Genomic DNA, 14,286 nt, shown 5'->3' on the forward strand with positions numbered 1-14,286 from the left:
GGGAATTTAACCCTTTTAGAGTAAACAATTACATATTTTATTCATATGTAACTGTTTAGATATGTTAACTCATAAAATTGAGGTTGTATTGCTTCAGATTAGAATAAACAAAAACATAATTCTAGGAACTAGTTAGGTAATAATATATTTGTTTTAAGAAAAGAAAGAAAAAGCTTCCATTACTTCTGGGTTATTGAACATATTTGTCTTAAAAAGTAATAAATCTATTGTTATTACCTGATAATATATAACTGAACAAGAATTTCCTTATTTCACTTATATATTCTAAGGCTATATGAATCAGAAGTAATAAGAAATATAACTGGAATGTAACATGATCCCACACAGTGTGTGACTATCAGAATGCAGTTACATTCAGTTATAAATATAGGTTTTTTATAGAGAACCATCTCTTAGTATAATAAATGAAGAGATATCAGGAATTAGGATGTCAGTCCATTGAATCTTCTTGGTCCATGGATGATGTGGCATAACGGCCTTTTTTGTGAGAATGATGCTTCTCATTTTGTTCTGAAATTTTCTGGGTGCTGCCTGAAGGTGAAGATGATGCCATTCTTCTGCGTGTGGGAGTGTTGCTGCTTGTGGGTTCTGTCAGATTTAATTTTAAAAGGGTTTGTTGTAGTTCATCTGCTGATCTGCTTCTGTAAATTGTACCTTGGTAGTTAAATCTGACTGAAAAGGGGAAGCCCCATTGATACATAATGTTGTGGCGTTGCAGTTCCATTAGTTGGGGTTGCATGGATCGTCTTTTAGTAATAGTAAGTTGGGATAGGTCAGCAAAAATTTGATAATTGTGTCCTTGAAAATTAAGTTCCTTTTTTTCTCTTGCAGCAATTAGTATTTGTTCTTTCGTTCTGTAATAATGAAATTTTGTGATTATATCACGTGGGGGTCCATCTTTCTTTTTGGCTGTGAGGGCTCTGTGTACTCTGTCCAGTTCTAAACGTTCAATAGGGATATCTGGCTTTAGTTCTTGTAATAGAGCAGTAATAGTAGATTGCAGGTCTGTCACAGTTTCAGGTATTCCCCTTATGCGCAAGTTTGAACGTCTGGCTCTATTTTCGTAATCTTCGAGCTTAGTTTGAAGTATTAAATTCTCTTTTTTTAATTGTTCCAATTCTGTTATATTTTCTTGGGTTGTAATTTCAATTTCATCCATTTTTATTTCTAGGGCTGTGGTGCAGTTTCCCAGCTCTCTTATTTCTTTGGTTAGGCTTTTTGTTATTTGGTCTGAGGTTTGTTTTAAAGCCTTATGAAGCATCTTTTCAAATTGTAATAATATTATTGGGGATGCTGAGGAGGCTTGTGGAGAAGTTTGTGAGAGGATTTGTTCTGTATCTGACTCAAATGGAGAGTCTTGCTGTGACATTTTCTGTCTGTGAGAGCGCCCTGATGCTGTATCTTGTGAGGTGACTGGAGCTGCTTCAGCTGCAGTGAGTGCCTGTGAGCTCTTTGTGAGGTGATTTTTATTTCTGCCACGGTTTCCTCCCAGTACCATATTTCCTGCCCAAACTTTCACAGTTTGTTCCCAGGGGCAAAAAGGTTCAAATGGATACCTTTTGAGCCTGCAGGCTCCGCTTTGTCCTTCTCTTCTCTCCTCAGCGGTGTGGAGCTCTAACAATGCATGTCTGCTCTGCTAGGCTCCGCCTCCTGCCCCGCCTTGAGCGCAAGATCTCTAACATCCACCAGCTCCATGATGTTGTCTTGAAGGAGTGGAAGAGGACTCCAGTGGCAACCTGTGAAGGTCTGGTGAACTCCATGCCCAAGAGGGTTAAGGCAGTGCTTTAACCCTCTACAAGACTCTACAAGTCTCTACAAGACTCTGGTCCGGCCGCACCTAAAGTATGCTGTCCAGTTCTGGGCACCAGTCCTCAGGAAGGATGTACTGGAAATGGAGCGAGTACAAAGAAGGGCAACAAAGCTAATAAAGGGTCTGGAGGATCTTAGTTATGAGGAAAGGTTGCGAGCACTGAACTTATTCTCTCTGGAGAAGAGACGCTTGAGAGGGGATATGATTTCAATATACAAATACCGTACTGGTGACCCTACAATAGAAATAAAACTTTTTCACAGAAGAGAGTTTAACAAGACTCGTGGCCACTCATTAAAATTAGAAGAAAAGAGGTTTAACCTTAAACTACGTAGAGGGTTCTTTACTGATATGCCCCGTACACACGGTCGGACATTGAGCGGACATTCCGACAACAAAATCCTAGGATTTTTTCCGACAGATGTTGGCTCAAACTTGTCTTGCATACACACGGTCACACAAAGCTGTTGGAAAATCCGATCATTCTGAACGAGGTGACGTAAAACACGTATGTCGGGACTATAAACGGGGCAGTAGCCAATAGCTTTCATCTCTTTATTTATTCTGAGCATGCGTGGCACTTTGTGCGTCGGATTTGTGTACACACGATCAGAAATTCCGACAACAGATTTTGTTGTCTGAAAATTTTATAGCCTGTTCGCAAACTTTGTGTGTCGGAAAATCCGATGGAAAATGTGTGATGGAGCCTACACACAGTCGGAATTTCCGACAACAAGGTCCTATCACACATTTTCCGTCGGAAAATCCGACCGTGTGTATGGGGAGCGGCAAGGATGTGGAATTCCCTTCCACAGGCGGTGGTCTCAGCGGGGAGCATCGATAGTTTCAAGAAACTATTAGATAAGCACCTAAATGAACGCAACATACAGGGATATACAATGTAATACTGACACATAATCACACATAGGTTGGACTTGATGGACTTGTGTCTTTTTTCAACCTCGCCTACTATGTAACTATGTAAAATAAATGTGGCCACACAAAATATTGACACTTTGGGCGCAATTTGGACATTTTCACTTAGGGGTGTACTCACTTTTTTTGCCAGCGGTTTAGACATTAATGCCTGTGCGTTGAGTTATTTTGCGGGGACACCAAATTTACACTGTTATACAAGCTGTACACTCACTATTTTACATTATAACAAAGTGTAATTTCTTCAGTGTTGTCACATGAAAAGATATAACAAAATATTTACAAAAATGTGAGGGGTGTACTTTTGTGAGATACTGTATATATATATATATATATATATATATATATATATATATATCCATACATTGTAATGACACCCCGAGTATGAAAGGGGTTAAAGCGGTTTAGGACATTCTATTTCCAAACACAAGGGCAGCTACCGAACCCTCCAATCAGCCGAACAAGAAACCCATACGAATAATTCTTCCCCCCAAGTACGAGACCAGGCTTTGTACGGAGGGTCAAACAGGAATCAGACTCTTTTATTAGAACCAGGATACAGTCTTATATACAGTAGAAGAGGAGGTTCCTCCCTCCTGCTCATATTACTTTAACAATACAACTGTAACCAGAAACAGAATTAACATGAACTAATTAACTAATCCCTTAAAGCAGCTGATGTGACTCTGTGCCCTCCTGAGCATTGTATGATTAATCAGGATTTCACTACAGGTCAGATTTGTTGTCACTGAGCTTCACACATAAGTATAATCACAGGACACCTTCTCACAATAGCAGGAGCTCATTACAATTAACAAAACAAACAGTGATCTCCCCTCCTCCTCAGCCTAGTAGGCAACAAACTATAGTATGAGTAGACTGTTCGGCTCCTACCCAGTTCTAGAGGCCAATGTGATCAGCTCTCTCAACTAACATGTTGAGTTCAGAATCAAACAAACCAAGAATAGTCTTTACACATATCCTGGGAGATATTGTGGATAAATATTACTGTCCCATTTTAAGTAATCCAAGATATATTTTCTCAGTCACCCTGTGCCCAAAAGTGACTCCCGTCATATACTGAGAAAAATTATAAACGCAACACTTTTGTGTTTGCCCCTATTTATCGTGAGCTGAGTGCATAGATCTATGACTTTATCTATGTACACAAAAGGCCTATTTCTCTCAAATATTGTTCACAAATCTGTCTAAATCTGTGTTAGTGAGCACTTCTCCTTTGCCAAGAGAATCCATCCACCTCACAAGTGTGGCATATCAAGATGCTGATTAGACCGCATGATTATTGCACAGGTGTGCCTTAGGCTGGCCACACTAAAAGGCCACTCTAAAATGTGCAGTTTTATCACACAGCACAATGCCACCGATGTCACAAGTTTTGAGGGAGCCTGCAATTGGCATGCTGACGGCAGGAATGTCCACCAGAGCTGTTGCCCTTGAATTGAATGTTCATTTCTCTACTATAAGCCGTCTCCAAAGGCGTTTCAGAGAATTTGGCAGTACATCCAACCGGCCTCACAACCGCCGACCAAGTGTAACCACACCCGCCCAGGACCTCCCCATCCAGTATCTTTACCTCCAAGATCGTCCGAGACCAGCCACTCAGACAGCTGCTGCAACAATCAATTTGCATAACCAAAGAATTTCTGCACAAACTGTCAGGAACTGTCTCAGGTAAGCTCATCTGCATGCTCGTCGTCCTAATCGGTGTCTCGACCTGACTGCAGTTCATCGTCGTAACTGACTTGAGTGGGCAAATGCTCACATTCAATGGCATCTGGCACTTTGGAGAGGTGTTCTCTTCACGGATGAATCCCGGTTTTCCCTGTACAGGGCAGATGGCAGACAGCGTGTATGGCGTAGTGTAGGTGAGCGGCTTGCCGATGTCAACGTTGTGGATCAAGTGGCCCATGGTGGCGGTGGGGTTATGATATGGTCAGGCATATGCTATGGACAACAAACACAGGTGCATTTTATTGATGCCATTTTGAATGCATAGAGATACCATGGTGAGATCCTGAGGCCCATTGTTGTGCCATTCATCCACGACCATCACCTCATGTTGCAGCATGATAATGTATGGCCCCATGTTGCAAGGATCTGTACACAATTCCTGGAAGCTGAAAACTTCCCAGTTCTTGCATGGCCAGCATACTCACCTGACATGAACACCTTGAGCATGTTTGGCATGCTCTGGATCGGCGTATACGACAGCATGTTCCAGTTCCTGCCAATATCCAGCAACTCTGCACAGCCATTGAAGAGGAATGGACCAACAATCCACAGGCCACAATCAACAACCTGATCATCTCTATGCGAAGGAGATGTGCTGCACTGTGTGAGGCAGATGGTGGTCACACCAGATACTGACTGGTTATTCGGACCCCCCGGACCCCCCCCCCCCAATACAGTAAAACTGCACATTTTAGAATGGCCTTTTATTGTGGCCAGCCTAAGGCACACCTGTGAAATAATCATGCTGTCTAATCAGAATCTTGATATGCCACATCTGTGAGGTGGATAGATTATCTTGGCAAAGGAGAAGTGCTCACTAACACCGATATAGACAGATTTGTGAACAATTTTTGAGAGAAATAGGACTTTTGTGTACATAAAAAAAGTCGTAAATCTTGATCATGATAAATAGGGGCAAACACAAAAGTGTTGCGTTTATAATTTTGCTCAGTGTATATATATATATATATATATATATATATATATACTTGTGTTAACATTGTATTATCAGCTATGATTAAATGCTGATGTTGGTGTGAAACGCGTTAGCAGGAATGCTATTTTTTGTATATTGTGGTGTTGTTCAGTAAAGGAGTGTGCACCAAATCACCACATATTTATTCCATAGCTGACAATAAATTTAGTCAATCACTTTTATTGAATATGCCAGGCAGGCCTAAAGTGAATGGCAAAGGTCCTACATGTGAAGATAGTAGGGTGCAGGAAGGTTCTGCAGTACAAAGCGATAGTTGGGCCAAGCGTCATCCAAAGGCAGAACACATCTATCTCTTCTGTTTCAGAATGGTCATGCTATACAGCCAGTTTTGGATTACCATTGACTACAAAAACCCCACTGCTGATGCTACAGATGAAAACTTTTTAATTGCCATCTAGCCCCACCTCCTCACACCCCAAAAAATTCTCCTGGTCTATTCCAGTACTCCAGCACTGTAAATGTGCCACACAATGTTTTGCCAGCTGGGCCTCATCTGCCAAATTTCTAATGTTTGCTGCAGCTCAAGTCCTGCCTTGTGTCTCAATGTTTATGGCCTATTCACTCTTAAGTTGCGACTTTACCAAGCTGCTTATATACTGTCTATTCTGATTTCTATCTCAAGATAAAACCTGTCTCCCTCTCCCTAACCAAGCTGCTTGGTTCAGTTCTGTTCAGTTACGGAAAAATGTTTGTGGCTATTGTCTCCTAAATAATATACTTTAACAATTTACAGCAAGATTAAACTTGTCTTGCCTCTTTTGCTGCCTGTTTAAGTGCTTGCATGCTGTTCTACAGTGGTCGAGGGGAAGTGACATCTAAAATCTGTAGATAATGAAATCCTCATCACTTCCAGGTTCTTACAAACTAGGCGAGATCAGCAACCAGGAATTGTTGCATGGAGGCATGGTGGAGGGTGGCATAATGGACACTCCATCCTCAGTGCAGGCTCAGCCCATTTCCTCAACCCCGCCATACAGCAGCATTGGCTGCTAACAACCAATGACTCATTCCTGGATTCAGCTGCCAGGCAGGAGATTCCCTGGCTCACAACTGAAAGTAAGCAAAGGAGTAGAGATCCAAATAAGCAAAAGTATGTAGGCATAGAATACTTCCCCTTCCACACCCTCCTTAAAGTTGAATTGTGCAAAAAAAAAAAATGGTTAAGCCGACAAGTGCTTTTTTACCACTACTATTCCTTTATTTTGGCTTTTGGAATTTACAAATGCAGCAATTTAGAAATTGGATGAAAGGTTTAGCATTGGGAAACAGTTTTTGATGAATTAACAGTGCATTTTATATACAGCTATATAGATCAGACCAAAATGAGGGACAGTCCCTCTCAATCAGGGACAGTTGGGAGCTATGTTCATCCCACATGACAGCTCTGTCTATATCCCTACCTCCACAATGCTGCAGTGCTTCCTGTGCTATGTGTGCCTTCCCCCCACTCACCCTCACTCTTGTATCTGCCATCTCCTAGGAAACTTTTGATGCCGTGCAATAGTTGGAACCTCACTCCTACTTTGCAATCACAGCCCTGTGCAGGGAGATAGTGAGGCTGAGTGGGGCGAAACAACACTTAGCACAGGGAATGCAGTAGCATCATGTTATCACAAATATAGAACAGACTGGCCTAGACATGGAGTGTTGAATTATCATTTTATGTTTAATATTTATTTTATTTGGCAGCTGGATGGGTCCAGGGATAAAGTATTGGATGCCATGACGCTGGCTAGACGCTGGCTTTATGGCAACCAGGGAGCCTGCCCCTACTCAGGGTACTGGCATAACCTCTGTACACAATATCAGAGGAAGGAAGAGAGAGAAGATCCCTGGTGCCACACATCCACGGAGTCCTATGGTGGTACAGGTAAAGCGATGCAGTGTCGTATTGCGAAAAATGGCCTGGTCATTAAGGGGGCAAATCCTTCCGGTCCTTAAGTAGTTAAAGGAACTATTGCAGACATAGTGGCAGGTTTTTAAAGTGCTGCTAACAAGAAATGTGTTGTGCTACACTGTGGAGCATTACAGCTGTTGGAGTGCCATTTACAATGAATGGCACTGCAGTGTACCAACACACATGAAGTTTGGTGTGAATGGACCCTAGGAAGAACAACACCAGAGCAGACATAAGTTATACTCAGTTTTATTACAAAAAAAATAATTTCAACTCAATGTGAGCTGCAAATATTTATGCACAAATACACTTCAGATTTTGCTTATCACAGATTTTATGGAACAGGAAGCAATATTTTGGAGAATACACATATTCACAAAGTCAGCAGATACCCAGATCCCATCTTCATTAAAAGTTTTCAATCCAAAACTGTACAACTGCTTTATTTTTTAAAATAAAAAAAAGGGTAAGAAGGCATGTGATGGAACCTGTTAGCGATGTGTAAATGAAATTAAGTATGAAAGTACATTTAAAGCACCTCAAACTCTTAAACAACCTTATATATTTATAGCAGCTATGTGCAAATGAAGGACAAGTTTAGGTAATGAATATGAGCTTGGTTTAAAGTGGTTCTAAAGCCTGAAGGCTTTTTATCTTAATGCACTCTCTGCATTAAGGTAAAAAACCTTCAGTATGTAGCTCCCCCACCTCCCCCACATATACTAAGCCCGATCTCGATACAGTGATGTGCATGAGGGCACAGGCTCTCTCTGCTCTCTCCCTCCTCATTGGCCCCCACTGCTGGCAATCAAAGCCAGTGAGGAGGGAGCCATGGGTGAGGTCAAGCCACACTCTGTGTGTCTTATGGACACACCGAAAGGGGCTTAGGAGCGAGCAAATTTGAGTGCTCTAATAACAAGCAGCTTGCCATGGGGGCACTTGGTGGGAGAGAGTAAGTATAACATGTTTGTTATTTTTTTTTATATGTTTACAACCACTTTAAGCAGCACTTTCTCCAGCTAAACCGGTTCAATTTAAGAAAGCCTGCCAGTTGGAGGTATATTAAATAAAAAGCAATATCATTAACATTTCCAGTCTTTGCCCTTTGACTTCCACTTGATAAAGTAAGATCCTACTTTAAGATTCATATTCTGAAATTCCTGAGTGAATCATATTTCCTTGTTAAACTAGATAATTGTTGGTGTGCTTTGCTCTTGAAAGAAAATCTAGAAGGCAACTGTAAGGTTAGTTTAGCTTGATGTGTTAATTGTTTTGTTGCTGTTTGAGTCATCATTCTCATCATCTTCCTCTCTAAAGGCTCTTTGGAGGGCTTCCTGGATTGAGTGAGGGGTCTTTTGTTTCCATTTCCTTCCAACAATAAAGTAAATGTAGGGATTGATGGTGCAGTTAAGCACTGTGCAATAAGTTGTTACATAGAAAAAACTAACAGTTACCAAACCTTTTGGTGTTAATTTGAAGTATATTAAAAATGACAGAAAATTAAATGGAAGAACTGATAGGATGAATACAAGAACTGCAATAAGGATGATGATGTACAGTTTAGGTGTGTATCGCTGCTTTAATGACCTCTTTACTTTGATGAGCAAGGTGAAGCTGGAAATGACCATAATTGGTAGGCAGATGCCAATGGCTAAAATAAAAACTATGATTTGAACTGCTGAACATTGTGGGGTTTGTTCCAATAAAGCATCTGCTGTACACACAAGGTTCACAAGGAGACTTTCCAAAGAGCCAAGAATCCAAAGAGCAGTGCAAATAATAGTGGATAAGTTCCTAGGGCGATGACTTCGGTACCAAAAGGGGAACAGAACAGAGCTACATCGTTCCATGCTGACAGCTGTAAGGATATACATTCCGGAATACTGCATAATATCATAAAATATTTCTATGAATAAATATAAACTCTTCTTCCCTATAAATTTACGATCTTTACCAATTATTGTATTTATCTGGATCATCAAAAGCAAGGTAGTAAATATAATAAACAGGGCATCAGCTACAGACAGATTCATAATATAAACTGTATATTTGTTTCTCTGGATCTTGAAGCACAGGTACCAAAACACAATAACATTTCCAACCAGGCCAACGATACAAAGACATAGTGCTACAACAGCCACTATGGTGAAATGTATGTACGAATATTCCGAATAGCTGCTAGAGGGTTCATCCAGGGTGTCATTCATGCTGGTAACATTCATGTTTTCTTTAGTATTGGTATAAATATTCCAACTGTGTTATTAAAACGTATCTTCTTTTTCCATCTGTGTAAAATACATTACCACAAATGATTATTAGTAAATCAGAAGTCAGTACCTGAGGATAAGATAGATAGATAGATAGATAGATAGATAGATAGATAGATAGATAGATAGATAGATAGATAGATAGATAGATAGATAGATAGTGATTTTCATTTTCCATTTAATTTAGAAATTCATATCCTACCAAATAATGTAGCAGCATAAAAGTCATGAGACAATCATGAGATTGTCTTATAATGCCTACAGGCCCTGCTCATGATCCGGAGGCAGATGTGAATGTGGATATAGAAATCCTGCTCTATCAGAAAGATATAGGTGAGTCAATCAGAGGGCATCTACCCAAAACTAAAATATGAGTGGTAAAGCCACGTTTGTAAAAAAAAAAAAAAAATTATGTAGCATATACTGTATATATGCTATTTATATAATTTAGTGTTGAAAAAACGCTCTTTTATTTCAGTCTGCAACCAGCTTTGGTTTTCTAAAATTCGCAAAAAAATTCAAACATGCCTTATTTGTATAGGGATGTTGTGTACACTGTTGGTATACAGCAATAAAGGATTAAGCTGGCCATACACTTGCAGAATTTAGTTTGAACTTTTTTGTCTCAAGAATGTTTGTTTAATTTTCTAATCATTAGGTGGGTCAAATTGATATCCGTTTTCAGTGATGAGAAAATTCAAAGGAAACGGATGTAAATTATTTCTCGAACAAACAAATTTCTAGCAGTGTATGTGGTTTTCATCAATTGTTAAAAGCAAACAGAATTTTGAATTACTTTCAAATGACATTGGTAAAGTAATTGAATGGACGACAAATGTTTGTATGAAGAGAATTTTTAAATATGATTAGCTTAGGTTGATGCTATTTTGTGTAGTGACTGCATAGAGTGTTTTTGTTTTAAAAGGTAAACTAACACTTTAATTTAAAGTGATTGTAAAGTCTCGTTTTTTTTTTTCTATTAAAATAACAAACATTACTGCATATAGCACTTTATGTTATGATGGGGTTTGGTATCAGTTAGTATAAATTGTGAGTTCCATCTGTGAAGTGTTGATTTTATATCTGGATACCGTAGTCAGTTACATATGGTATTAATATGGGAAAATGCTAATTCTTTATGTGAAACTGTTGTGGGCCCTTACCATGACATAGATCCTCATTATCTATTGGGCCATGCTGGCTACTTGTGCTGGTGTATGACTCATTTAAGTTTTTGTTTTTTTCTTTCTTGTGTTGTTACTATGCTTATACTATGTTGAACATTTAAATAAAAAGAATAAAAAAAACCCCAAAAACAAACATGTTATACTTACCTGCTCTGTGAATGGTTTTTGCACAGAGTAGCCCAGATCCTGCTCTGCTAGGGTCCCTGGCTGAAGCTCCTCGCACCCCCCTCCTGTCACGTGCCCCCATAGCAAGCAGCTTGCTATGAGAGGACCCGAGCTGAGCCAAGCTGCAGCTCTGGTTATCCATTCAGACACAGAGCTGCAGTTAGGCCCCGCCCCTCTCTCATCTGAATGGCTAACAGAGTTTGATTGACAGCTGCGGAAGCAAATGGCACCACTGCTGTGTCTCAGCCAATCAGGAGGGAGAGTCCTGGAGGGCCAATTCAATTGTGGACATCGCTGGATAAAGGTGGGGCTCAGGTAAGTATTGGGGGGCTAACAGGGGCTGCTGCACACAGAAGGCTTTTTATCTTAATACATAGAATGCATTAAGATAAAAAACCTTCTGACTTTACAATAACTTTAAGTGCTGTGCGAATCTGATGCAATTTCACAGTGCAATTTCTTTTGTGACAGGTTTGAATTTAATGCGATTTCTGAGGGGACTGGGCATAGCTGGAGATTGAATTTACACAGCACCCATACTAAACTTGCACAGGATCCTTTTTTTAACCAGATCAAAATCACACTGCATGGATGTGAATGGCCTTCATTGGAAATAATGCTTTTTTAGATGATATACAAATCTATGCTTTTCAGATTGCATTTGATCCGCATAGAATTTGCTTAGTTGTGAACCAGCACTCAAAGTGCCATGTACTGCTTGTGTGAGTCGCTTACTGATGCTCCCAGGGGGATTGATTTACTAGAACTGGAGAATGCAGCTGTGCATAAAAATCAGTCAGCTTCCAGTTTTTTTGTCAAAGCTTAATTGAACAAGCTGAAGTTAGAAGCTGATACCATGCACAGCTGCTCCTGATTCTGCACTCTCCAAGTAAGAACTGAGTAAGGCCCTTTTCACACCAATGGACCAATCGGGTCCGCCTGTCTGTTTTTCAGGCAGACCCAATCAGACCACCCATTGTTCTGAGCGGCAGATGTCAGTGGACATGTGTCTTCTGACACCCACCTGTGTCCAAACCAGTCTGCTAAAAACAGATGGATGGAGATACATTCGCCGTCCCTCCAGGGGATTGGATTTCAGTCAGATGGAAACGGACAGGCAGTCTGTTTCCATCTGACCGCCCCATAGAGAACAGCAGGCTTTGTCTGTGTATGTATACACTTCACCCCCTTTAACCCTACACCCCCTTCCTGTATACACTGCCCCCCCTTTAACCTTACACCACCCTTCCTGTATACACTGCCTCCCTTTAACCCTACACCCCCTTCCTGCGCACACTGCCCTGTATAGTCTATACCCCCCTGTGATGTGTGTTGCCTTATTGAACTGACCTGAGCTGCTTCGCCGGACACAGCAAGCAGCGGATGGCTGGAGTACCTGTTCTGTCTGTCCCTGCTCAGTCCTGCCACCTAACTTGGTGCTTCCACCTGGCAGCAGAGTTCGTATAACGGCTCTCAAGGTGACATCTACCAGGGATGAGGAGGTAACAGGAGAGGACTGTGGCAGTGCACCCTAGGCGGCTGCCTAGTTCGCCTAGTTGTAGCACCGGCTCTGAATACAAAATAGACAAAATGCATCTATTTTCTAAAGTTGCCATTCTTAGCCAATAAAAGCCTTAAAAAACTCACAAATAGTCTCTATCTTTAAAAATGTCCCATGTTAATAAAGGTCTGCAAAGTTCATATTCTATACATCTTATACAGTTCTGATTAGCAATCATTTAGTTTAGAAATGTAAGCTAACAGCGATTTAAAAAAAATAACATTTATAAATGATACAAGCCTAAAATAGTAGATCTCACCTGTAATATGTTATTTTTATGTTTCCAGGTAACTACAAATACTGAATATAGTTACACCATTCCAGCACACTCAGCCATAAACTGCTGTCTTTGTAATAAATGCATTGATATGAGATAATTTACTTAAATAGGCAGCTGTGTCTGAGAGATGGAGTCATAAAAAGCACAGAGGTGGAGCTACATCTGTCATAATTAGGCACCAAATTTGGAAATTGAGGTACGTCAGCTTCTCTATAACACGTTAGGCTGTAATTATTGGGAAATACAAGGAAGTAATAATATTTACATACCACTGATGTGTACTGCCCCGTACATACGGTCGGACTTTGTTCGGACATTCCGACAACAAAATCCTAGGATTTTTTCCGACGGACGTTGGCTCAAACTTTTCTTGCATACACACGGTCACACAAAGTTGTCGGAAAATCCCATCGTTCTAAACGCGGTGACGTAACACACGTATGTCGGGACTATAAACGGGGCAGTGGCCAATAGCTTTCATCTCTTTATTTATTCTGAGCATGCGTTGCACTTTGTCCGTCGGATTTGTGTACACACGATCGGAATTTCTGACAACGGATTTTGTTGTCGGAAAATTTTATATCCTGCTCTCAAACTTTGTGTGTCGGAAAATCCGATGGAAAATGTGTGATGGAGCCTACACATGGTCAGAATTTCCGACAACAAGGTCCTATCACAAATTTTCCGTCGGAAAATCCGACCGTGTGTACGGGGCATACCAGTTTTTGTTCTGCATACACCTAGGAATATGCACCTAGGAAAATGCACATATGGTTTTGAATTTACAGTATCTCACAAAAGTGAGTATACTCCTCCCATTTTTGTAAATATTTTATTATATCTTTTCATGTGACTACACTGAAGAAATTACACTTTGCTACAATGTAAAGTAGTGAGTGTACAGCTTGTATAACAGTGTAAATTTGCTGTCCCCTCAAAATAACTCAACACACAGCCATTAATGTCTAAATCCCTGGCAACAAAAGTGAGTACACTCCTAAGTGAAAATGGCCAAATTGGGCCCAATTAGCCATTTTCCCTTGCCGCTGAGAAGTGACTCATTAGTAGGGATGAGCCGAACACCCCCCGGTTCGGTTCGCACCAGAACCCGCGAACGGACCGAAAGTTCGCACGAACGTTAGAACCCCATTGACGTCTATGGGACTCGAACGTTCGAAATCAAAAGTGCTCATTTTAAAGGCTAATTTGCATGGTATTGTCCTAAAAAGGGTTTGGGGACCCGGGTCCTACCCCAGGGGACATGTATCAATGCAAAAAAAACTTTTAAAAACGGCCGTTTTTTCGGGAGCAGTGATTTTAATGATGCTTAAAGTAAAAAAAAAAAGTGAAATATTCCTTTAAATATCGTACCTGGGGGGTGTCTATAGTATGCCTGTAAAGTGACGCGTGTTT

At 40.6% G+C, this 14,286-nt stretch overlaps 1 protein-coding gene across 1 annotated transcript; it reads right to left on the reverse strand.

Annotated features, from left to right (window-relative positions):
- Positions 1-7,646: 7,646 nt before the first annotated feature.
- On the reverse strand, positions 7,647-12,984 carry LOC141145903 (mas-related G-protein coupled receptor member H-like). Its single transcript, XM_073632710.1, has 2 exons — positions 12,853-12,984; positions 7,647-9,698 (listed from the first exon to the last, which is right to left on the reverse strand). Exon 2 carries the CDS (start codon positions 9,633-9,635, stop codon positions 8,664-8,666), a length of 972 nt encoding a protein of 323 aa, XP_073488811.1. The 5' UTR covers positions 9,636-9,698; positions 12,853-12,984; the 3' UTR covers positions 7,647-8,663.
- Positions 12,985-14,286: the final 1,302 nt, after the last annotated feature.

This window comes from Aquarana catesbeiana, linkage group LG05 (genome assembly GCF_042186555.1).
Source record: "Aquarana catesbeiana isolate 2022-GZ linkage group LG05, ASM4218655v1, whole genome shotgun sequence".
NCBI lineage: Eukaryota > Metazoa > Chordata > Amphibia > Anura > Ranidae > Aquarana > Aquarana catesbeiana.